The sequence below is a fragment of the Nuphar pumila genome, chromosome 2, assembly GCF_984573655.1.
Source record: "Nuphar pumila chromosome 2, dmNupPumi1.hap1.1, whole genome shotgun sequence".
NCBI classification, from domain to species: domain Eukaryota; kingdom Viridiplantae; phylum Streptophyta; class Magnoliopsida; order Nymphaeales; family Nymphaeaceae; genus Nuphar; species Nuphar pumila.
In genome coordinates, this window is record NC_143250.1 from 25724592 (window position 1) to 25751940 (window position 27349).

The following is a 27349-nucleotide window of genomic DNA, read 5'->3' on the forward strand; positions in this document are numbered from 1 at the left end:
CTTTTGACACAAAATTTTTCCAAGAGATAGAGATTTTAGCATAACAACATGCTGAAAATAAAAGTTACATAGAAACCCCAACAGATCCTACATTATATTCGAAAATCCCCAAAAAAGGAATTTCGAACAACAACACAAGGCATACTTGAAATCGATATTTATGTAAAAGTTTTTTTTTTCTGAATCAATCTAGTTACAGGCCAGCTCCCAGCTGACTGGGTCAGCTGGGCCTGCTATGGCCCGGTTCAAGAGATGCACAACACCCATTTGCTCCCAAAGGAAAATCCTTCATAAAGTTAATAAATAGCAATTCTAAAATAAATATAACATTTAATTATCCTGTGTCTCAAGTTTTACAAGTTTTAAAAGAACTCACATAAAATGCTAAACATCGAGAATTAATCATTAAAGAAGTTAGCAACATCGAATTAACAAGAAATTTAAATACAATCCCCCCCTCAAATCGAAAATAAACTGTCAAACCCCAATTTCGACTGAAGTGGGGTTTTCGGCAATCATCCCCAAATCTAAAAGAAACTGAAAACCCCATGATTCTTGAGAAAAAGAATAGCCCCAGGAAGGGTTTTCCAGGAACCCATCTCACATCATCGCACGGAATCGAACGCTTGTTCGATTCCTCACCCAAAAATCCAAGAAGCACCGTACCTTATTTCTCTGATTTTTCGGCGATTGGAGGCTGAAATCACGTGGGTAAGGCCTGCTGGGGCTGCTCCTTGCTGCTGCCGTGATAGGGAGCTCGCTGGAGGTCGGCGATGGCTGCTAGTTGCCGCAGCTCGCCGGCGACCTCTTCTTCTTCCGGCACACCGAACTCGACAGAGAGAGGGATAGAGGGAGAGAGAGATGTCGAGTGATGAGGGAAAACCCCTCTCCTCCACTGCTTTTATCGGCCCAGACTCCCCCTCCTCTGCCGAGATGGGCGCGGGGTCGTTACGCTCTGCGTAACCCCCCTGCGCCCCCCTTTCTGTTTCTGCTAGGGTTTTATCAGGCAACCCTTATCGGGTTGCCCCCTTATCTTTGAAAAGAAAGCTGCTACAGGGCGCGGCTCGGGTCCGGACCCGAGACCCGTAACCCGTCCCCAAATCAAAATGGATCCACAAGTTGGATCCGAATGGATCCAACTGTGGATCCTCGGATATGTTTTAAAAATAAAATTTTATAAAATTTTAATTTCATAAAATTTCAACCCCCAACAATATGGATCCGTAAGTTGGATCCAAGTGGATCCAACTGTGGATCTTCGAATTTGCTTAATATATATACATATATATATGTATATTTTTATTTTATTACTACTATTAATATTATTTTAGTATAACGCAAATATTTAAGCGTAAATACCCCTTCATGGGTCCTAGATCCGAAATGTGGATCTAGGCCCAATTTGCATAATTTGAAATATTTTATAATAAAAATTTCGGGTTTTACAAATAGTCGTCCTATAAAACTTTTCCTTCAACCGCAATGGCATTCTACGATCGCACAACACTCCAGTTGCACTTTTCCATTTCATCCACCCAACCTTTATCCTATGATTTACATCTCCATCAATTTCTCCATGCTTTTGAATAATGGATCCCAAATATTTGAAATAATCATTCACCGGTATTTCTTGCTCACCAAGCTTCGCTACACTCCCATCACTACTTCGTTGCTTACTAAACCGACATTCCATATATTCAGTCTTACTCTTACTCAACTTAAAACCTCTAGCTTCCAATGTCTGTCTCCATAATTCTAACTTAGCATTAACCCCAGCTCTAGACTCATCAATCAAAACAATATCATCAGCAAACAACATACACCACAACACATTTTCTTGAATTGATCTCGTAAGCTCATCCATCACTATAGCAAATAGGAAAGGGCTTAAAGCAGATCCTTGATGTAACCCAACCGTTATAGGAAAATTGGTTGTCACCCCTCCACAAGTGCGGACATTGGTTACTACTCCTTCATACATATCTTTAATTATACTAATGTACTTGAGAGAAACACCTTTCTTCATCATTGTCCACCAGAGAACGTCCCTAGGTACTCTATCGTATGCCTTCTCTAAATCAATAAAAACCATATGCAAATCTTTGTTCCTCTCTCTATATCTTTCAATAAGTTGTCTAAGAAGATGTATAGCTTCCATAGTTGATCTTCCAGGCATAAAACCAAATTGATTCTCCGATATCATGACAACCTTCCTCAACCTAGACTCAATCACCCTCTCCCAAAGTTTTATAGTATGACTCATGAGTTTTATACCACGATAGTTTGTGCAATCTTGTATATCACCCTTATTCTTATATAGAGGCACCAAAGTACTCTTCCTCCACTCATTAGGCATCTTATTTGTCCGCCAAATCTTGTTAAAAAGATTTGTCAACCATTCTAAACCTTTCTCACTCAAGCATTTCCAAGCCTCGATAGGTATACCATCTGGGCCAACTGCCCTTCTTGATTTCATTTTCTTTAAAGCCTCTGCAATTTCTTTCTTTTGAATCTTGCGCTTGAAGTCACGATTCATCTCATGAAAATGAATTGAAAAGTCTCCAAGATCCTGAGCATTACTTTCATTAAATAGCTTATCAAAATAATCTTTTCATCTCTCCTTAATCTCCTCATCTTTGACTAAAACCCTTTGCGTTTCATCTTTGATACATCTAACCATACCCAAATCCCTCGATTTCCTATCTCTCATCTTTGCAAGCCTATAAATATCCTTCTCGCCTTCTTTGGTATCCAACTTGTCATAAACCTCCTTATATACCTTAGCCCTCGCGTTTCGAACTACTTTTTTAGCTTCCTTCTTTGCTATCATATACTTCTCCAAATTCTCATTATCACGACTCTTACTTAGATTTCTATAACACTCTCTTTTAACCTTAATAGCTAATTTGACATTCTCGTTCCACCATGATGTATCCTTACCTAGTGGTGGACCGCCTTTAGACTCACCCAATACCTCCTTAGCCACTTTTCTCATGCCACCCGCTATCTTATTCCACATTGATTCTGAATCCTCCTCGAGACACCAATCAGCTTCCTTAACTACCTGCTCTACAAACATTCCTTGTTTAGCTCCTTTCAGTGCCCACCACTTAATTCTAGGATCTATCCTATGTCTATCCCTTTTCGACATTATCTAATTCTAAGATCTAAAATTAAGACTCTATGTTGTGTAGCTACACTTTCTCCCGGTATAACCTTACAATCGATGCAACAACCCCTATCTCTCTTTCTAAGTAGGAAAAAAATCTATCTGACTCGTATTAACCCCACTTTTAAATGTTACTAGGTGAGACTCCCTCTTCCTAAACCAAGTGTTTGCTAAGATCATATCATAGGACAAACAAAAATCTAAAATCCTTTCTCCACTTTCATTTCTTTCTCCTATACCATAGCCTCCATGGATACTCTCAAATCCATCCCTACTAATGCCTACATGTCCATTAAGGTCACCGCCGATGAAAAGCTTTTCTCCGTAAGATATCCCTTGTACTTCTCCATCTAAATCTTCTCAAAATTGATGCTTAATGGAATCATCTAAACCTACTTGAGGTGCATAAACACTAATAATATTAATAATATCCGTACCTGATACTAATTTAATAAGTAAAATTCTATCACCCTTCCTACGGACCTCAACTACATTATCTATAAACTGACGACTCATAACAATCCCTACTCCATTCCTATTCCTATTTATTCCTGTATACCAAATCTTATATCCCCAAGGTTCTATCACTTTTGCTTTCTCACCTACCCATTTGGTCTCTTGTAGACATAAAATATGAATCTTTCTCCTACACATAACATATACTAACTCTACCAACTTACCAGTTAAAGACCTTATGTTCCAAGTGGCTAACCTAATTTTATGGTCTTGGACTAACTTCTTTACCCCCACCCGTCCAACAAAGTGAGGGAACCCTTGCCTATTTGACACCACACCCGGGCGCCGGTGTGACGCGTCGCTTCTGGGCGACGACCTAGCAACCCTTGCCCATTTATCACTGCCTCCGGGCCTAGAGAGCAGTAGGGAACGCCCCAACGAAATTCTCATATTGGTTCATTTTCATAGGGTATGACTAAGTTTTTATGCTGGCTGTCACAGGCCTACCGCAACCCTCCTCCTTTATCCGGGCTTGGGACCGGCAGTGTATAACTAAACAGTTATACTCAGGCGGAGTTAGAAAAGTTAAAATATATGAGATTTTTCTAAAAAATATGAGATTAACATATAAAAGTAACTAAAAAACTGATTCCATAACTGAAAAATATATGAGATTAACAAACAAAAGTTAAAATATATTAAGAAGCTAATTACATAACTGAAATAACTGAAAAATATACGAGACTAACCAACAAAAGTTAAAATATAGTAATATACTAAGAAACTGATTACATAACTGAAATAACTGGAAAATATATGAGATTAAGCTACAAAAATCTTGTTGATCATGTCTCAGAAATCTTGTTGTAATTTTTTTTGCGCCTTGAGGGCACAGAGGGCCGTGCCTCAAGGCGAGGCACGCCTTTTGCACCTCAAGGCACGTTTTTGATAACACTGATATATATATATATATATTTATATAGACGTAAAATTGTGTATATATAAAATCGTTCAAATCAATGTATCTACTATGTCTGGATGATGACTTTAGGAGTTCCTGACGTGCTATCTCATTACTAGTCAATTGGAATTCTTCTCACGGTTCACAATTGTCTATTTGAGAAAAATAAATACACATTTGAAGCAAAAAATATTAAAAAAAAGTAAATGCAACAGAAAGGATTTTGTAGCCATAGTCATGGTCATGATGAGAACTTGGAAGCTTTTAAGCAGCAGCATATCTCTGAGGTTTATGTTGTTAATTGTGAAGCAGATCTGTGCACAAGTTATGCAATATTAAGGTGAGTGGCGGGCAAAGAACAAATTACCAATGATGTTTGGAAAGGCTTAGACATTGGGAAGGCACTAAAACAAGGAGCAGCAGTAAACTATGTGTTGTTTATGACTAATCATGAATGAATCTGTATAGGGTATGAATTGTCCTTTACTTTTCCTGCCTTTCTATGGATCTATGGTTATCACTTAGGCATTCAATAATTTATCTTTTTAAAAATGGTGAATATAAGTATTGTTTATTAACTTATCAGATGGCAACATTTCTCCTTTTAATTTACACTACATTTACAAGCAAATGTGAGTTAAAATATCATTTTACGTTTCTTAAATTTTATATCTATATATTTTTGATGGCGTTTTGTTCTGGTGCATGCTGCTTGATCTCTTAGAAGATGGGCCTTTTGGAGGAGTCTATGCGCGACTGCAACCGTGCTCTTGTGGTCTTTCCATGCTATGGAAAGGTAAGCACTACTCTTTTCCTGTTTGTTTGTTTAAATTGTTGTGAAGCCTGTGGAATAAGGATAACTGTTGCTGGTACTAAGTGTGCTTTTCTGTAGGCATTGCAACATTAATTTTCGTGGGTTCAATATAAAGATCCAAACAGAATTTTCTTTCTTGACATGGATCCTTTTGATTCTATGTGGATACTCCTAAGAACCCAATCCAATATATTTGGGAATTAACCATGAATGTGGCTTGTGATATGCATATGTTACCATTAGTGGGGTTTGGGTTTCCCTGACGTCCACCAATTCTTTCATGTCATATGTTCCACCAAATAAAAAAAAGACACCAATACCATCAGCAACTGAGTGCCATGTTTTATCTTATCGTCTGGTCCATATAACATTAAATAAGTTTATAGATTTGAAAGATGGTAGTTGGACATCCCCTTCCAGGTAGGAGCAGTGAAATAAATTTCAGAGATAAGGTAATAAGCAAATAATCTATCATTAACTGTTCATTCATTTGGAAAAGAATGTCAGCTTGAACATATTGTAGCCATGTGAATAGTTGGCCTTAGGAAGCAGGCTCAACCCCTAAATTGCTTCATTGGTTGTGGGAGCACGGAAGACTTTAAAAGAGGTGAGTGACGAAGACAGAGGTACCACCATTTTGTCTAACAATGTTTGCTCCATTGTTTTGAAGATGACTTGGAAAAGCATGTCTAAGTTGTAATAGAATGAGTCCAAAAGATCAATATGCTCACATAAGCAAGAAGCAGTCAACACACTCACAAAGGCCACTAGGGGCACACACACTCAGAAGCCACAGTGGCACCAAAAAGAGAGCACACATTATAAAGAATAATAATTTTATTTGGCTAAAAATGCTTAAGAAAAACATTAGCTACAAGAGGGGCCTGACTCTCCATGTATATACAAAAGAAGAGAGGCCACTAGCCATTAGAATAGTCTAAGGGCTAGTTGAGCTAGCCAATAGGCTAGCTAACAGCTAGCAACCACAACACAAAAATACCCATGGTGGCCATGAAAAATACAATAAAAAATAAAAAGTACAAAAATAAAAAGAAAAATTACATAATCCTAGAATACAATCTACACTATACATACATACATACACACATACATATGCATATATTTTAATACTCCCCCTCAAACTTACAATGTCAAACAAAAGTTTGTCAAGGAAAAAAATAAAGTGAGGTGAAGGCACACCTTGGTCAAAAAGTTCACAAGTTGATACTTTGTTGAAACATTAGGCAGCTGTACAGTCTTCTTAAAAATTCTTCACGAACATAATGATAGTCTATCTTAATGTGCTTTGTATGTTCATGGAGGTGTGATTGCTAGCAATTTAGATGACACTTTATTATGCAACATATCTTCGAAATTTCTGATATGTGAATTCTCATAACTTCGACAAGTCCATTTAATCATATAATCTCAATGCTAGTGATTGCCATGACCCATTACTTGGCTTCAATGTATGAGAGAGACACCTTTTGTTTTCTCCTTAATGACATAAGAAAATTACCTAAAAAGATACAAAAACTTGCACTTGAGTGTTTGTTATTGGGATATTTCCCCCCAATTGGAATCAATCTAAGCTCTTACATTTAACAAAGACAAAGAGGATAATAAAAACCTTTTAGTTATGGTTTTCTTGATATATCTAATGATTCTCAATATTATGCTAAGAGCATAATTGTCAGTGCATGGTGAAATTGGCTTGCCGTGTGTAAGACTTGAGTTTAAAGTTTTTTTTGTTTGTTTGGATCCAGGTAGGATCCGACCAGATCCAACCCGGATTCAAGTCGTAGAACCCCCTCCCGTGTTCTATTTAAAACCCCCACAATGGGGTTTTCTTTTTAGAACACCCGAAACCCCCCTCTCGCTCCTCGACTCTCTCTGTCTCCTGCCTCTCTCCCCACGTCTTCTTCTTCTTCCTCTCGCCGACGCAACCAGCCTCGACCCTCAGAACCCCCCTCTGAGCTCCCTCATTTCTCGTCTTCTTCCTGTCGTCGGTACACCCGAATCGACGCTGTTGGCCCCCTCAGTTACGCTTCCTGCTTCCCTCTCCTTCTTCTCGAAAGTGGCGGCACCGCCTGGTGCCACCACCTTGCCAGAACCAGTGGCACCACTCGGGTGCCGCTGCTCCATTTTCTGAGGTGGCGATACCACTTGGGTGCTGCGTCTTCCTCTTCTTCCTGCCGTTGACAGACCAAACATCGCCAGGAGGGAGGGTGCCAGACTAGAGCCACCTGTGATGGTGGCTCTGGTTCGCCTGAAGGGACTTTTTTTTCTCTGGTTAGCCTAAAGGGAGGGTGTGGAGCACCGGCACCCTCCCCTTTTTTCTCTCTGGTTTGCCCTAACACCCTCCCCTTTTTTCTCTCTAGCTCGCCAGGACTGAGGGTGACCTGCACTCTCTTCCTGTTCTATTTCAGCAACAACCATAGGCTGCTGCTGCTGCTTTGCTAGAACAACCGATAGGGGGTGGCTGAGGCCACTCCTCTGTCGCCCCCTTTGTCAGCCCCCCTTGCTGAAGAACCGAGCACGACTCAGTCCTGTCACAAGGTTCAGACTAGGTCGGGCTCGGCCTAACCACCAAACCCACCCCCTCCCATTTGGTTGCTTAGCCTGTTGAGCCAAGCTCGGTCTCCACTTTCAGACGAGTCGACTTAGTTAGTAAATTGAGCCTGGCTCAGCCGTGCTTTACCTCGCCTGCTCAGTCGTGCTTTACCCCGCCTCTTGTATCGAGCCCGTCTCGGTCTGGTCGGCTTGAACTGAGTTCGGGTTTGACCTCCCTGCCATACAATCATCGTCACGATAAGGTTTTAATACCATCCTTTATGCAACACAACATAATTCTTTTAGCGATCCATACTGGGACAACATATGCGATACATTTACCAAGGCACAAGTCCTTCAAAACCTACACTTGGAATCGTCAGTGAGTCAGACCATCTCCGAGGTAGGGAAAAGTTGTATACGAGAACAAATGATGGAATACTTCTAACTTATATATATATCCTTTTAACTGAAGGACACAATTTTGTGTATTCTTGTCCATTTAAATTATATCATACTTTGTCGCCGCGTTGTAATGTGCACAGGCTCCTGCTTACGCAATTTATTTAGCCGATATATGGTTTCGTACATCGTGCATTGCTTACGCAATTTATTTAGCCGATGTACGGTTTCATACATCGTGCATCACTTATGCAATTTATTTAGCCGATGTACGGTTTCGTACATCGTTTATCGCTTATGCAATTTATTTAGCTCGATGTGTGGTTATACAAATCAGGCCTTGGTTTATGCCATTTACGCAATTTATATAGCTGTAATGTGCAGAGACTTATGCTTTACTATATATGTATTCTATATATATATAACTTTATAAAATATGCAGTTTTGCATACTTTGCCTATTTTAGATTATGCGTGCATGTATTTAAAGACGTAGATTTGCGCATCCTCGCCGAGTCTCTATTTTTAAAGGGATTTCATATGCGAGATATCAAGCTCATATTATTCATTGTCTCGAAAAGCAAAACAAGTATTTGGAGTTTGTGTTTTTGCAACTGAGTTTTTTCCTCAAACCTGCGTAACAGTAAGGCTTCGACTAAGTAGCCCTAATTGGTACGTACGTTCGGTCCTTCTCCTTGGTATCCAAAATGACTCAGATATTCTCTGGTCTTAAGTACGGAACATTAAAATTTCTAAATAAATGTTGGGGTTTCTATTTAAGAAACCGATATCTCTTTCATCGTAGTGGTACTATCAGACATGCACGTCATATTAGTACTACGATGATTGAACATGAGGTTTATGGTAACCTCGTAGCGTGAAAATGCACAATGGTGTAAGAAAATGGAATCCTCAAACAAACTTCAAATGCTTCTTCATGAATAAACTCTCTCAAGAACCACAAAGGTTCACACACAAGGCAAACACTTAAGAACCACTAGGGTTCACACACAAAATACTGAAAAGAGAGATTCCAAATGGAAAAGTGAAGAATTGATTTTATTTAAGTGGGACAAAACCCACATACCAAAGATATTGATACAATGGGGTAACTCCCCATGTATATACACAAAAAGAGAGGGCAAGGAAGAGTCGTTGGATAGAGCAGTTGGAGTGTCTAACGACTCTGTCAAAAAGCAAAAGGCTATATTATGTCCAAGCTTTTGCTTTTTGACTTAGTCAAAAAGCCAAAGGTCTGTATTATGTCCAAAAATAAAAAATAAACTAAAAAGTAAAAACCTAACTAACCTATGCTATTGTAACTACACTAAAAAAAGAGATTACATATTATGGGATCCTTACATATGAGATTATCTATGAGATTACAATTTTTAATACTCCCCCTCAAACTTACAGTTGAACAACCGAAAGTTTGTCCAACAGAAAGTGAAATCGAGGAGTAGCAAGCGGTTTGGTGAAGAAATCTGCCCGTTGAAGTTTTAATGAGACATAGGAAAGATCAATGGTGCCTTGTAGAAATTCCTCGCATACATAGTGGCAGTCCATTTCGATATGTTTGGTTCGTTCGTGAAATATTCGATTGCTGACAATGTGAATGAAACTTTTATTGTCACAATATAGCCGTGATGCACATGTACTTGTAACACCCATATCATGAAGTAGTCGTCTCAACCAGACCACTTCCATGGTGGTGGTTAGGGTGGCAAAATCTGACAAGACCCGTCATACCCGACTCGCCAACCCGCTTCTTAGCCGGGTTCGGGTTTGACTTAAACGGGTCGACCCGCCTAACCCGTTTATTAAACGGGTCAGAATTGTGTTAGGGGTATGCCAACCCATCTGACCGGTTTAATAAACGGGTTAGGCGGGCGGGTCAACCCGTTTATCCGACCTCAACACGCCTGCCAACCCGTTTACCCGAACCTGACCCGCCAACCCGTTTACCCGAACCCGACCCGTCCCGTTTATTAAACGGGTTAACCGTGCCGTGTCGGATTACCCATTTAATAAATGGGTCGGGTTCATGTTTGCCATAGCCGACTCGTTTAATAAACGGGTCGGGTTCGTGTTGAGGTATGCTGACCCACCAACCCGCCGACACGACCCGCCAACCTGACCCGATTGCCACCCCTAGTGGTGGTAGCCATGTCTCTGTACTCGACTTCAATAGACGAAAGAGAGACCTTCTGTTGCTTCTTACACCTATACGAGATCAATAACTCTCCAAGGAACACACATCCCAGTAGATGAGTGTCAATCATTTGGATCACCTCTTCAATCTACATCAGTATAAGCATTTAATTCTAGTATGGAAGAAGCCTACAAAAACAATCATCTAAAAATGAAAGTTTTAATATATCTAATAATGCATAACACAACTCCCATATGAACAGAGGTGGGGGCATGCTGAAATTGACTTGCTATATGAACAACATGTGCAATGTCAGGTCTTATGATGGAGATGTAAGACAATGCCCCAACAATTTATCTATGAGGTGTTGGGTTCTCAGGAGGTTCCCCATCGTTAATTTTCATTTTGATGTTCACAACTTCAAGAGTATCAACATGTTTGTCATCTGTGATTCCTGACCTGTCAATAATATCAAGAGTAAATTTAGATTGAGTTAGTAAATAACCTCTAGGAGAATAAGCTATTTCAATACCAAGATTATTTTTTAAAAAACCTAAAGCACTCATTTTAAAGTTGGTTTTGATTTTTTTTTGATATTGTCAACTCTCTTTTTATCACTTCCTGTGATGATCATGTCGTCCACATAGAGAAGAAGAATGATGTCCACATAGAAATGAAGAATGATGATCACTACATTAAATTTCTTAATAAACAAAACTGTTTTAGTAGACAAAATTGAAAGCCAAAATCAAACATAACTTTACTGAATTTATCATACCAAGCCTTTAGGGTTTGCTTAAGACCATATAAGGCCTTATGTAACCGAAGAGCTTTTCCTTGAGGAACTTCAATGCCAGGAGGTGGTTTTATATAGACTTTTTCAGCTAGACTTTCAATGAGAAATGCATTCTTGACATCCATTTGAAAGATATGCCATTTTTTTATGGAGGCAAGGGCTATTAGAGTTCTTATGGTGGTCTTTCTAGCGACCAGTGCAAAGGTTTTTTCGTAGTCTATTTCATGTTCTTGAGAATAGCCTTTGGCGATTAATCGAGCTTTAAATCGTTAAAGAGTGCCATCACTCTTAGTTTTAACTTTGTATACCCATCGACATCCTATGAGCTTTTTTCCAGGTGGAATATATTGAATAGTTCACGTGTTTGCCTTTTCCAAGGCATTTAACTCGACTGTCATAGCTTCGACCCATTCTGAATGTTCTTTTGCTATATTATAGTTTGAAGGTTCTATATAGGAGTGCAATAAAGCAATATATGCTTGATTTATGGTGAAAAAGATTTATAAGATACAAATTTTCTGGGCACCTTTGACACCCTAGATGATTTTCTGGTTTCTATTTGATCCTGTGCTTTAATATATTTTCCTAGAGTACAAGGTTGCTCTAGATTTCCTCGCCTGAAGTATTGAATGTAGTCTTCATGAGATGTTTCAACATTGATTATACTATTTTGATCTTCTTGATCAACTTCTTCTTAATGAATTTCTGGAACTAAGTCTAACAAGGAGTATTCATCAACCTCTCTAGGGTTTTTAGTTTTAAAAAAACTTTCATTTTCTAAGAAATATACATTTCGTGACAAATATAACTTCCTAGTTATGAGATCAAGGCATCTATTGCCTTTCTGATTGCTTGCATAACTAAGGAATACACAAGGAATGACCCAGGGGAAAAACTTGTCATTTTTGTTGGAGAAAACAAAACATTTGCAACCAAATACTCTTAATCGCGAATAATCTAGAATTTGTTTGAAATTTTTTTCAACAAGTGATACATTTTTTAACAAAGACGATGGCCTTCTATTAATGAGATATACTGCGGTTAGAATAGCTTCGGCCCAAAATTTTTTGGGAACTTGATAATTTATGAGCAGAGTTCTTGTTGTTTCTATAATGAGTCTATGTTTTCGTTCTGCTAAACCATTTTGCTGTGGGGTATATGGGCATGACTTTTGATGTAAAATATCGTGTAGATTTAAGTAATCGCTAAATTCTTTTGATAAATACTCTTTCCCTGAATCAGTGCGAAATATAGAGATATCATTCTTAAATTGATTCTTAACCAGTTTATGAAATATTTGAAAATGTAAAAATACTTCGGATTTATGTTTGAGAAAATAAATCCAGGTATGTCTTGTAAAATCATCTACAAAAATGACGTAGTATGAAAACCCTTCTTCTGATATGACAGGTGCAAAACCCCATACATCCGAATGTATTAACTCAAGAGGTCGAGATGAGATAAAATTTCTTTCTTGAAAGGGTAATTTCTTCATTTTTCCAAGAATACATTTTTCACATTTAAATGTCTCAGAATTACCAAAGTTTTTCATATTTGGAAAAAAATGAATTTTGGATATGTTAGGATGGCCAAGTCTCCTGTACCATAAATCTAAGTCTATTTTTTGAATATTACAACAAAACGTATTCTTGGGAATGTCCAAAAAATCTATGCAATATAGGCCTCCTTTTCTATGGGCTTCCCCGAAGCTGACTAGCGATCCTACACTTGGCAACCATAAGAAGAGAATGAAACATTATATCCATGCTCAGACAATTGAGAAACGGATAAGAGATTGAGGTTCAATTTTGAAATATATCTAATTTGAGGAATATGAAATCCTTTTAAGTTTTGAGAAGTTTTTTTAAAAGTTTCATATTGCTTTAATTTCTAGTGATGTTCTATCAGCAGTAAAAACATTGGACCCATTTGAGTTATGACATTCAGACAACATTTCAATATTCGGAGTCAGATGAAAAGAAATACTTGAGTCTAGAAGCCATAGAGTTTTACCTGGATCGGAAGTGCTAACTGAAGAGACCGCAACTCCCGTAGATGAAGATACTCCCTTGAGTAGAGGTCCAAGAGCTTCCACCAATTGTGCCAGGGACATGTTTCCAATGGAAGATTCACTTGATTCTTGTGGTGGTCCGACAACGACGACCTTTTTCTCATAAGGCCTTTTTAATTTTGGGCAATGGGTTTTTACATGTACTGGTTCACGGCAATAGTAGCATATGATTTTTCTTCTCTCAAAATCATTTACTTGCTTTCATTTCCCCTTTCATAGTTAGGAGGTTTGTAAGTCCTGACATAGTTTTCGGGTTTCGAGACGGCTAGAACTGAGTCGTCATCATTCTTGGAGATTCTACTTTTGAGTCTATTTTCTTCCATACTTAACTCCTCTATTGTGTCTTCTATTGAAGGCACTTTTCCACGATGGAGGATAGACTTAGTGGATTCAAATTTCGATCTTCATCCACTAATGAAATGAAAAAGTGCTCCGCATTGATTTGGTTTTGGCGGAGTTCAATATTTTGTGAACAATGCCACTTTGGTTCAAGAAGAGCTAATTGTTTACACAATTCCGACAAGCCATTATAATACTCCTTAATGCTCTTGTCTCCTTGAATCATATTTCTTACTTTAATTTGAAGATTGCACACATGTGCAATATCTTTAAGAGAATACATTCTCTTAAGATAGTCCCAAGCTTTATTTGTATGCTCAAATTTTGCTAAACTTGAGCATTTCTTTATATCAACACTTGAAATAAGCCAAGACATTATATTGGCATGTCCCATACGCCATTCTTTTCTCTTTTTCTCGTAAGTAGATATGACCTTAACTCTTTCTACCTCCGTGAGAGGTATTTTCTTTTCTCTTTCATCATTCGTAAGAATTAGAGTAGGTTCCTCATCGGTTCCATCTACTAATCCCCATAAACCCTTCTACCATATAAGATGCTTCATAATTGAAGCCCATATGACATAGTTGGAATCATTTAGTTTGATGGGCTTAACGGTGACATTAGCATTGTCATCCATTTTACAATATTTGGGAAAAGAGATAAGAGAAAAAAGAGAAAAAATAAATAGAAGAATAGTCTACCACAAATGGTGAGTACGAATATCCTTCAAGCTTTTTACGCCTTCACACGATCACCACTTCAAGAAGGATCACTTTCTTGCAAGAAACTTGTGTGGCACATTTTCCAATGCACTGAAAGAACTTATCTTGATTGCTTCGACCAAGCTCTGATACCATATAAGAAAATGGAATCCTCAAACAAACTTCAAATGCTTAAACTCTCTTAAGAACCACAAAGGTTCAGACACAAGGCAAACACTTAAGAACCACTAGGGTTCACACACAAAATACTCAAAAAGAGAGATTCTGAATGTAAAAGTGAAGAATTGATTTAATTTAAGTGGGACAAAACCTACATACCAAAGACATTGATACAATGGGGTAACTCCCCATATATATATATATACACACACACACACACACAAAGAGAGGGCAAGGGAGAGTCGTTGGACACTCCAACGACCCTAAATTGAGCCGCTGGAGTGTCCAATGATTCTCTTAGCTTTTGCTTTTTGACTTAGTCAAAAAGCAAAAGGGCTATATTATGTCCAAAAATAAAAAATAAACTAAAAAGTAAAAACCTAACTAACCTATGCTATTGTAACTAAACTGAAAAAAAGATTATATATTATGGGATATTTAATTATGAGATTATCTATGAGATTATAAATTTTAACAAATGGTTAAAAGAAAATTACATAAATGGTGATGATTCGCCTTCACAGGCAAGATGCTCGATTTGGTTTGAAAGATCAGAGCATGTAGAATGGGTCGTCAGTTAAAAATAGAACCTCACATACCCATTTGTCTCTTTGGTTCCGTCAAGGGTGAAGATGAGATGGTAAAAAAACTTCGATGGACATGTTAACAACTACGCTCCTCATGTATTAATGACTCAGTGTACCCAGTCATCGGAGTTAGGGGACAAGGCTACCAAAAATTATCCTAGGTGGTAGATTCCATTGGCTTCTGCAGAAGTTCGGATGCATCCCTTGCCATGTATGCCTTTGGAGAATTCTCTCTCGATCATTAGTCGTCTCCTTAAGAGAGACTCAGCTAGTTGTTTGGGGTATCAAAATACATAAAATAACAAACCCCCGGGCAGTCTCAATTGTTTCTATGTTTCTCTTGTGCGTATCCTCAAGACAGTTAATATCGAAACATAATTATCATGCTCATTTTACATATTCTGAACTGCATATCACAAAAAGAATAACGCATATGCTAGTCTTGCTATGAATTTTGATATCTATGCACCTACCAGATTTTTAAAAGTCTGACCATTTTATGGGGTGCAGGTGATGATTAGGTCGGTACTGCAGGCGATAGCACGATGACGTGATGATATCAAGATCCCACTCTTTCCCTAGTGTTTCACTCCTGAGCACGTTTTGTAATTTTGCATAAAGGTTTCTTTTGAAATTCTTCTTTTTGTGTAAACTTTAATGATCAAAAACCTCGTTTTGAATCTATGAAGGTTCGCCTGGAATGTGCCCAAGGTCTATTGACTTGTTATTTCAAATACTATTTTTCAACTAAACTACTATTTTAAACTCTGAAAAAGGAATGATTGCAAAGCTTTAAATTTTTCCTAAAAAGATTACAACTTCAGGATTTTGGAGTGTTACAACTTGTTATTAGAGCGACAGGAAAAACAGTGATTCTTGGTCATCTGACATCTGCATTCCGCTGTGAGTATAAGTTTTTTTTTTGTGATATATTTTATGCTTGGGTAAGACTAAAACGAATTTTCTTTCTTTCTTAAGACAAACTTGGAAATGAACATATGACACCCATGCAAGGCATGGATCCGCCAACCAACGCGGGAAGAGCTCATGGTGGTGGAGCTTGTAGGATGCGTGACCGCTCAATGAGGGGTAGAGGGTCTGTTATGGGAAATAATAGACACCCAACGTCCTGATCAGATTATTTGACAAACATACCACCCCTACCCATCTTTAATGATCCATAAAGACTCATACTTCCTTTTCCTTACCAAACACCATTAGCCGTTGCATGGGTTGCGGTGCACTTTAGGGAAGGTAGCTATGTTCCGTCACAAGTACTGGTCGATCAACAGATTGCATCTGGCACACGAGAGATCGAAGGTCCCCGGACACCCAGAACAAGTGTCTTTACTATGGAGAATTGGGGGCATTCCATTGAGTTTTGTCACCTTAAGGAAGGTAATGACAAAAGGCAGTTGGCAGCGCAGGGACTTGAGGACGTAGCTTCCTCAGTCCAGGGTGCCTTGAGAATACCCGGGCATGTTGAGGTATCGCCGAACTCAACGGGCACGAGGTATCACCCACCTACTCGTAAGATTCCCTAGAGTACACCCCGACTTCACCCCTTTATTCATCGGACTCACCACATTATACGCCAACCCCCCCCCCCCCCCTTACAGGTCAGGAGCCCTCAACGAAAATTTACACCCCTCTCCTCTGCGCAGAATTAGGCACTCTGGCAACACGAGAAATTATTTTAGATATTACTCAAATCGTCCTTGAGGGGAGTTAGTACTTGTGTTTTATTTTAGAGTCTGCGAACTCTTTTTGTTTATGCGACAAGTTTTCCTTTCTGCATTATCAACCATCGGTGCTGGGTTTTTGTATGATGTTTCGTAATATATATATATATATATATATATATGAATTTTGTCTTTTTTACTTCGAGATTCTTTAAATCCTAACTTGACCATTCTTTGTTATGAATAAAGGATGACGTAAAGCACGAATGGCGAATCAACTGACGAATGGTCTGAACAACGAGATTTCGTCATGGATTCCCTCAACACCTTGGCCAATGCAATCCAGAGTCAAGTTCGTGCTCAAAGGGATCAGGTTGCGTCTTATGACGCGATCTGTCATAATTCTATCACCTATAAAAAATTCATTAAACTTGATCCCTCGATCTTCGCTGGCAAGGCCAATCCTAAGTTCGCCGAGAATTGGGTCGAGGAGATCGAGCACGCCTTTCAAGTACTATCAGTACTAGACGAGAAAAAGATAGTCTTCGGTACATATCGGCTTAAGGATAACGCCCACAAATGGTGGGATGCAACCCGAGGCATCCATTTTCTAGGAGTAACGGTTATTCCTTGGGAAGCTTTCTATGGTGCTTTTCTGGCGAACTACTTCCTCCCACTTGCGTGAGACAAAAAGAAGGTTGAATTCCTGAGTTATGCCAAGGTAACTTAAGTCTGATGGATTACACCACAAAATTTTAGAACTTGAATAATATTGTTCCAGCCTGTTCGAAGACGCTCGCAAGCGGGCCGAAAAATTCATTCGAGGGCTGAAGGAAGGGCTCCGACATCGGGTCCTAACCAGTATGCGTTCGACTTTCTCTGTGGCTGTTGCGGCAACCACTCTTTTAAACTACGATTGGGAACATTCTAAGAATATCCTGAACAAGAAACCACCTGTCGCTGGTGGAGATCAGAAGAGGGTTCCCTCGAGTGGCCAAGTTAAGCGGCCACCTTTCCAAGCGCAGAAAATAGAGGAAAGAAGCACATTCCTTCGACCAAGAGGCAGAGACCACAAGGTGGTCCCCAACCCCGACAGCAGTCCAATGGTGTATGCCCTAAATGCAGCCGGATGCATAGCGGACAAGCATGCCCCCATGAGACAGGAGGATGCTTATACTGTGGCAAAATGGGCCATTATATACGAGAGTGCTGCAAAAAAGAATCGGATGACCTCAAGAGAGATGTCGGAGTACCCCAGTCCCCTCGGCCTTCTTAGCAGCAACAACAACTCAATACCCAGAAGAGGATGGCAGGACGAGTTTATGCCACCATGGTCGAACAACTGACCAAGGGAGAACTCGTCCAAGGTACCATTCTAGTCGGACCGGAAGTTAGAGAGGTTGATTTTAGGAAGTGTTGGGGCGCCTCTTCCAATTGAGAATTGGACATGTATTTAAGATCAACACCTTTCTTGATTGCATCATCTCCTTTCTTGGAAGAGTCATCTCCAACGGAAGCAACTTTTTTCTTATTGAGTCATTCTAGTTTGATGTGCATGCATTCATTGCAATGGCGACAAATTATTTTTCTTGTTCCCCCATTACTTTGCTTCCAAAGTGAGGTGCCTTATAGGTTCTCACGTTGATTCTTGGCCTAGACACTGCAAGAACTTCTTTTCCTCCTTTGGCCTTGCTAAGTTGAGTCTCTTCAAAACTAACTTCAGCAAGAGTCTCATTGAGTGGAGCAATAGTGCAACGCAAAATGGATGATCTCACTTCTTCAAATTTGGGGCGAAGGCCATGAAGAAATTGAAATAAGCACTCTTCCTGCAATTGCCTTTACCTTGTTTCAGTCCCTCCTATTTAGGTTCGAGAAAGGCTAACTCGTCCCGCAAAGAGGAGAAAATACCAGAGTACTCGCACACTTTTATTTCCTTGCTTGATGGTGCGTATCTTCTCTTGGAGGTATTACTTGTGGCTTAGATCTCTTTCAGTGTATGTGCATTTGAGAAAACTCCATGCTTCATTCGCTTTTTTGAAATTAAGAAGATTGGCACAAATAGTAAGTTCTACACTATTCATAAACCAAGATCTTGGCATTATCCATCTCCCAATCTTCTATTCTACTTCGATGTTCTTGAATAACCTTCCTTTAATCTCCATTGGTTTGATATCCAAAATGGTGTAATGAAATATGCGGAAAAGAAAAGTATGTCCTACAATGGACATTCACATATAGAAATCAAGAACAAGTCCAAAAGAAGACATACACAAAAGCCAATAATGGCTAGAAAGCATAAAATCTTATAAATGCACTAAAGGGCTTGAAGAAGCCACACCTTACAAAGGGGGAGACCCCACTTATTTATAGGCAAGAGAGGAGTGAGGGAGAGTTAGAGAAAAGCAAGAGAGAGGGACCATTGGGAGTCCCAACAAGGAGTCGTTGGGCTCCCAACGGTCACAATTGTGACCATTGGGGGCCCAACGACTCTTTGTTGGGACCCCCAATGGCTGTGCATTAAATGCACAAAAAGTACACTAAAAAAAACCGAAAAAAGAAATAAGGAAAAGAGAAAGAAAAAGGAAAAATAGAAGAAAAAAAGACTAAAATGCCCCTATTGGGCGAGTTTACAGAACTACCCCTTATCGGGTAGTGTATGATAAATATATTTATATATATATATATAAATATATATATTACATATATTTTAACAAATGGTACCATTGATATATCCCCAAAAGCTTTCTATTCTTGTTATGGTTTTTCCATAGTGGCTGTCCACATCAAGTAGCTGGTAATATTGAGCTTCAAAGAGAGAACGATTATTCACTCTTTATCGGCTATGATGAGAATGAAGAAGGAATAAAGAAGAGCTCAAATGATGACCACCACAAAGAACAAACCGTACTAACCACGAATCATGAACCAAGGAGAGAGACACCCTCAAGAATCGGTACCACAAAGATCTCAAAAGAAATCAAAGTGCTCCTTGTTTTGATACCATATAATGGAATGGGTCCAAAAGAGCAATATGCTTGCACAAGCAAGAAACTCTCAAACACTCACATAGCCACCAAGGGCAAATAGAAAAGACCACTAAGGGCCCACACAAACAAGCCACAATGGGCACAAAAGAGAGAGAGAGAGCACAACATAAAAATCAATAATTTTATTAGGCCAAAAATGCTTAAGCAAGCAATAGCTACAAGAGGGGCTGACCCCTTATATACACAAAAGAAGAGAGACCACTAGTCATTAGGATAGCCTAATGACTAGTTCAGCTAGCCGTTAGTATATCCTAATGGCTAGGCTAGCTAACAGCTAGCATCCAAAATACAAAAATGCCCTTGATGGGCATGAAAAATACAATAAAAAATAAAAATACAAAAAATAAAGAAAAATCACATGAAAACCATAGAATACAATCTTCACACACACACACACTTATATATATATATATATATATATATATATATATATATATATAGAGAGAGAGAGAGAGAGAGAGAGAGAGAGAGAGAGAGAGAGAGAGAGAGAGAGAGAGAGATTGGATTGTTTAGTGGGTGGAAGGTCCAAAATCTACAAGCTATTAGCGAGTGGACTGTCTGATTCCCGCTGACGACCCCCTTTTAAGCCTTATCTCTCTCTTAATGTTTCACCCCCACCTTGATCCCTCGTGCCCCTCCCGTGTGACATCCCCCAGTCGATGCCACCCTCCTCCTGTCTTCCACAACATTGCTATAACCTCGCCATCATTTTCTTTGGCAACGACCACTGGAGGGTCATCGATTGCAGGACGACCACCTCTCTCTCTCTCTCTACGCCCCACTCGCCCTCGGTCTGATCCCCAATTCACCACTCTAACTTCTGCCTTTCATTGTCGGCAAACAATTATAGGTGTGCTGACCTGTTCATGATTGACCAACGAGTCAATTGTCGGAGGAGTCTATGCCCCAACCCCGCCGCCGCCTTGTTTTATGTCCCTCTCATCCTCTCCCACCATGCCGGAAGTTCTAACAACCAGCTACTGTAACGACCCAAAACTGATCCTCGAAAAAATGCAAATTTTTTTTTAAAACATTACGGAAAACAACTCAGGGATCCGAGGCACATTATAGTTTTAATTAACACAACCCAACAATAACTCTAGTCATAATATAAATCAAATTATGAATTGAAATTGAATTTATTTAATTTAAATAGTTTCCATTAAGGGTTCACAAAGTTTTCCAAAATAAAACATCTCAAGTAAGTCATAACCCGGGCCACCAGAACATAACTCTAGTGCCCTTCAACCAACTAGTCTCTCCATCACGGTGCCTTGATACCTGAAAAAGATTTTTAAAAATTTGGTAAAAACCAAAGTTCTTGTACGGGACCCTCTCGAAATCCAACAGAAAAGAATTTAGCATAAATCAAATCATACACAAGTTTAAGAGGGCTTTAGAAAATACCGAACAACTTACAATTTAAGCAGTTCAAGTAAGCAATCAACAATTTCATGCTAAATTAAACATTTACGGATGCATGAAGTCAATGCTAAACATTTAGGGATGCAGGAATCAATGCAACATGTATGAATAACTTTTTAAATTAAATTATGAGAATTTCTTTGGCATGCATATCCCTATTTAATGCACACAAATTTAATTTTTACTTTCTTACAAACCTGCGGGTACTAAAAAACGGGCAAAGTTCTCAGTGTTTAAGACAGTTTTCGACCGTAGCTTAACACATAATTTGTATTTTAATTACTGGGTTCTACACTTGTTCTTCGACCGATATCAGAAATCCACACCATCAATCAGAATATTAGGAATCCTCACTTAATGGTGGGACATCAAGGAGATCAACATCCGTTGATGTCGCTTTCTTGGTATACTAATAACTATAAGTTCCCTAACAACACCATTCCTAGGCAAAGTGACTTAAGTTCCCTACAACTGCGACTGGGAATATGAACCACACATCAGGTTCTTGGGGACAACAAATGCACACGGTGTTTAGTATCTTCACGGTCCCCCATGACTGCTATCCAAGGTTCCAACCCTTTCAGAGGGACACCTGAGAAGAAAATTATTATACTGCTCGACCTCTTTTACCATTCTTAATCAATTAAAGGTTCTTTACACAAGAACAATTATGCAAATCAACATGCAATAACAATTTCGGGACTTTGCCCTGTCACATCAACAGTGTAATTATTTCAAAACCAATTTTTTTAACAAATCTTTGTAATGTAAATTACAATTTAACATTTTGTAAGCAAGACATGCTCATGACCTCAAAAGGCCTATCAATGGTTTCTACGTCACCACAATAAGACGCATTGCAAGAATCTCAATGAACATGAAGCATACATAGATATTCAAATTTTCATGTTCACAATGCAACTCATGGTACAATCACAAAAGTTTGCTTTATGCATATTGAACCATGTATAACAATTTTGAATATCAACCTACATGCAAAAAAATATATGCTTATATTAAACTCAACTAGAAATTCAAATTTCCAAAACTGTTTCTACAAACGAAACACAAATTTTTATCTTCAACCCAAACACAGACTTAAAAGTTTATAAATCCACTATGTTCCCGGTTCAAGAACATAGACATATATATATATATATATTGATGCAGCGGGAATGCTGGCAGCGAGGCACCAGTCGACAGATGGTGGTGACTCAACCTTTAAAGTAGAACGATGCTCATAAATGGAGAGGAATACCCACTGGTAATCAGTGGGCCTGTTTTCTTTTATTTCACTATTGGATTCAATAAACAAATGACAGTAGGCTGAATGATAAAGTTACGTAAAAGCAAATGCAAAGAGAAAAAAACATTAGGTAAAGGGAAAGGAATTGCTGAACAATACGACTGCTGCCAAAGAAAATCTGTAATGTCTGTCTCCTCATGAAACCCTAGGAGAGGGTTTTAAAGACTGTTGCTTGACCAGAATCACGATCCGGGTCGGCTTCAGTCGGTTGCTGGCTTTGTGATGTTCGAACTGGACCACGTCTGGAGTAGGTGCGCAGGGGTACGTCCCTGCGTCGCGGCTCCGTACCTGCGATGGGATCAGACACGTGGGTCCGATCGTCTGCCCTTTGTGGTGGATCTGGTGGCACAATGGATCCAATCAGGTCCTGTCTTGCATCATTCTTCCCTAGTTGGGAAGAAGTCGGCTTTGACGACTTGTTGTCTCCACAGTAAGCATATAGATCAGACACGTTGAAAATAGGCGAAATATGCCAATCGTCGGGCAGCTCAAGGAGATAGGCATTCAAACTGAATCGCCGAAGGATCTTAAAAGGACCATACTTCTTAGGACTCAACTTGCCATAGGTGCCTACGGGAAAACGCTCGGGACACAAGTAAACCCAAACTAGCTGATTGACTTGAAACTGGACATCACAACGACTTTGATCTACGAAAGCTTTGTAGGCCTCCTGGCTTTCAACAAGTTTGGCTCGGACCTGTCTGTGGATATCACGCATATACTCGACGACATTAAATGCGTCTGGGATATCGGACACAGGGGTTAGGTCAACGACATGGGTGGGTGATCGACCATAAACCACTTGGAACAGGGATCTGCTTGTAGACCAGTTAATGGAATTGTTATATGCAAACTCAGCTTGAGGCAATACGAGGTCCCAAGTTTTGACATTCTCCCCCATTAGACTCTGTAGTTGGTTTCCTAAGGTGTGGTTGACAACTTCGGTTTGGCCATCTGTTTGAGGGTGATATGCACTACCGAACTGAAGCTTGGTCTTCAATAAAGCCCATAACGATTTCCAAAAATGGCTCATAAAGCGCGTGTCACGATCGGAGGTGATCGTACGGGGTAACCCATGGAAGCGGGCGACGTCCTTGAAGTAATAGGAAGCTACTAATGAGGCGTCAGTAGTTCGCTTACATGGGACAAAAATAGTCATTTTGGAGAACCGGTCAACAACGACTAGAATTGAATCAAAACGACGTGGAGTTCTGGGAAGGCCCACGATAAAGTCCATGGATACGTGCTCCCACGGTCGCTCAGGGATGTGTAACAGAGTATACAGACCGCTATTCTGACGATGACTCTTAGACACTTGACACACATGACTACCTTGAATGAATGTGACAACGTCTTTGCGCATTTTGAGCCAAAAGTGTTGTTCATCTAACAGAGCGAACGTCTTATCATGTCCAAAATGCCCAACTAACCCTGCCTCATGTAAAGCAGAAGGGAAAAATCAGGCACACATAACTTGTTCCCACGAAAGGGGTAACCATTATGAATACTAAAACGACAGGTACAACCCATCACGTGTCTTGAATGCCGTTTTCTACTCATCCCTCTCCCGTATACGAATCTGGTGATACCCGTTTTTTAAATCTATTTTGGAGAAAATGGAGGTACTAGATAACATATCAAACATATCATCCAAACGGGGAATGAGAAAACGATATTTTACCGTGATGCGATTGATCACACGACTATCAACACAAATGCACATGGACCCACCTTTCTTAGGAGTGAGCAGGGCGGGTACTGCACAAGAGCTAACACTCGCGAATAAAGCCCTTTTGCAGTAACCTTTGAACCTGCCGCAATAACTCAGCATGCTCGGATGGGTTCATGCGATATGCAGGAAGGTTGGGTAGACTCGATCCTGGCACAAAATCAATGGCATGCTGGACTACCCTCGTCGAAGGTAATCCATTAGGCAGGTCATCTGGCATAATGTCGCGATACTCCTCTATAAGAGGGGCAACGTCCGCGGAAATGGACACAGACGAACTCATCAACGGCTTTGCCACCTGGGCATAACAATAGCCATCTTCCTGACAATGGTCCAAGAAGGGCCGGTACGAGAGGCCCGCGAGCCTGGGGACTCGCTCAGGCTTATCCACGGTGGAAAAACTGGTCTCCTTGATAGGGAGAAGGACAATCTTATGACCCTTGAAAAGGAAGGAATATGTGTTCTTACGCCCATCATGAATGGTTTTTGTAGAAGTTTAGATGAGATGCGCAGGAGCCTAGAGAGAGAGAGAGAGAGAGAGAGAGAGAGAGAGAGAGAGAGAGAGAGAGAGAGAGAGAGAGAGAGAGAGAGAGAGAGAGAGATTACATATAAGTCCCTCATTAAACTTAAATATCAAATAACCTCTAGTCTAAGAAAACTTAAACTTAAAACCTCTTAATCTCAACACTCCCCCTCAAGCTGGAGCATAGATATCAATCATGCTCAGCTTGTCACAACATTTTGAGAAATTTGGTCTAGCAAGAGGCTTTGTAAACATATCTGCAACTTGGTCCTCCGACTTAGATATTTGGTAGTAATATGACCAGCTTGAACCATATCTCTTACATAGTGGAAATCAACCTCAATGTGCTTTGTTCTCATGAAAGACAGGATTGTTCGCTATACATGTGGCAGCCTTGTTATCACACATCATGGTCATAGGAGAGGAAACCTTCACCTGAAGATCATGAAGGACAGTACGAACCCACATCAATTCAGCAGCTGTTTGGGCCATAGCCCTATATTCTGATTCTGCACTCGATCTAGAAACCACATTTTGCTTCTTACTTTTCCATGAAATCAGGTTGTCTCCCAGAAACACACAGAATCCTGTGGTAGATTTTCTATCTACTACAGATCCTGCATAGTCAGCATCAGAATAGGCCACTATCTCCAGAGTTCCACCTTTACTGAACAATAACCCTTTTCCAGGAGAAGATTATAAATACCTGAGAATGATTATAGCTGTATTCCAGTGTACCTCAGTTGGTTTGTACATAAACTGGCTAACTTTGCTTACTGCTAAAGCAATATCCGGCCTGGTCACAGTTACATACAATAGCTTCTCTACTAGTGAGCGTTAGCTTTTGCTATTAACCGGTTTTGATCCTTCTTCAAACAACTGAACTTTATGGTCCATGAGAATATTTGCTGGTTTAGCTCCCAACATTCCCGTTTCCTTTAATAAGTCAAGAACATACTTTCGTTGAGACAAAACCATCCCTTCACGGCTCCTGGCAACTTCTATACCCAGAAAATATCTAAGTGAACCAAGGTCTTTTGTAACAAAGTGTTTTTGAGGATGAGCCTTTGTGACTTCAATATCTTTCACATCGTCTCCTGTAAGAATGATGTCATCCACATATACCACCATAACAACTATGCCTGAGTTAGTTTTCTTGATAAATAGTGTATGATCTGCCACTGACCTGTTGAAGCCAAAGCGTGACATCACTTCAAACAACTTTTGAAACCATGCACGCGGACTTTGTTTCAAGCCATAAATCTCCTTTCTCAATCTACACACCTTCTGACATTCCCCCTCAACCTCGAATCCTGTAGGTTGTTGCATGTAAACTGTCTCAGATAGATCCCCATATAGAAATGCATTTTCACATCTAATTGACATAAACTCCAACCATGATGAACAACTACTGAGAGAACAAGACGAATGATGCCCATCCGTGCAACAGGAGAAAAGGTTTCAAAGAAATCAATACCATATGTCTGAGTATATCCTTTTGCTACTAATCTGGCCTTGTACCTTTTAATAGAACCATCTGATTTGTACTTTATTGTATATACCCATTTGCATCCAACAATGTCAGCATCTACTGGGGAATCAACTAGATCCCATGTATGCTAAGACACTAAAGCATCCATTTCTTCTTGCATAGCCAGCTTCCAGCGGTTATCTATCTCTGCCTGTTGATAGTTGAGAGGAATCGTTTCAGTAGATAAGGCTGAAATTAAAGTTTTCATCTGATTTCCAATTCTGACATCGGAGACAAAATGAGATATGGGATATAAGGTACATTGTCGTGTCCCCTTGCGTAGAGCAATAAGCCTGTTATCACCATCATGAAGATCACTATTGTCAGTAGAACTTACCTCAGGGGAAGAAGAAGATGAAGGCATTTGCGGAGGTGGAGTTCTACGCACATATACCAATGGAGGATTATTAAATCTTGAAGAGGATGAAGTTTGGTTCGGTAATGAGGGCACAAATTCCAAAGGAAAAAGAGGTATAGGTAATGGAAATGACTCAACTAGATCAACCTGCAGCGGGGAACCGGTACTAGAGTAATATGGAGTGAATTCCAAGAAAGATACATCCGCACTGACATACTCTCGGCGAGAAATCAGATCATAACATCGATATCCCTTTTGATTTTTGGGATAACCTATAAATATGCATTTTGTAGCTTGAGCAACTAATTTATCACGGTCAGGGCCAAGTTTGCGTACAAAACAAACACATCCAAATATTTTTGGCGAGAAAGAGAATAGTGGGGCATTAGGTTTTAGGATATGTAATGGAATTTGATCACCCACAGAAGATGAAGGCATGCGGTTGACAAGATAACAAGCAGTGGGTATCGCATCACCCCGGTATAACGCAGGAACATTGGATTGAATCATAATGGTCCGCGAAACATCAAGCAAGTGCCGATGTTTTCGCTCAACCACCCCATTTTGT

At 39.7% G+C, this 27349-nt stretch overlaps 1 protein-coding gene across 3 annotated transcripts in view; it reads left to right on the forward strand.

The window, feature by feature from the left end:
* TPR9 (Tetratricopeptide repeat (TPR)-like superfamily protein) overlaps nucleotides 1–27349 on the forward strand; it is a 117080-nt gene that overhangs the window by 18776 nt on the left and 70955 nt on the right. For 2 of the 3 annotated variants that reach the window (XR_016430168.1, XM_089995482.1), the window contains exon 4: nucleotides 5311–5382. Coding sequence is in view for 2 of the 3 variants with exons in the window: in XM_089995482.1 (XP_089851608.1) it covers nucleotides 5311–5382 (72 nt within the window). In the remaining variant the exon portion in view is untranslated. Of the gene's footprint in view, nucleotides 1–4901; nucleotides 5056–5310; nucleotides 5383–27349 lie in introns of those variants that run through there. The other variant, XM_089995483.1, reaches the window with a different exon arrangement.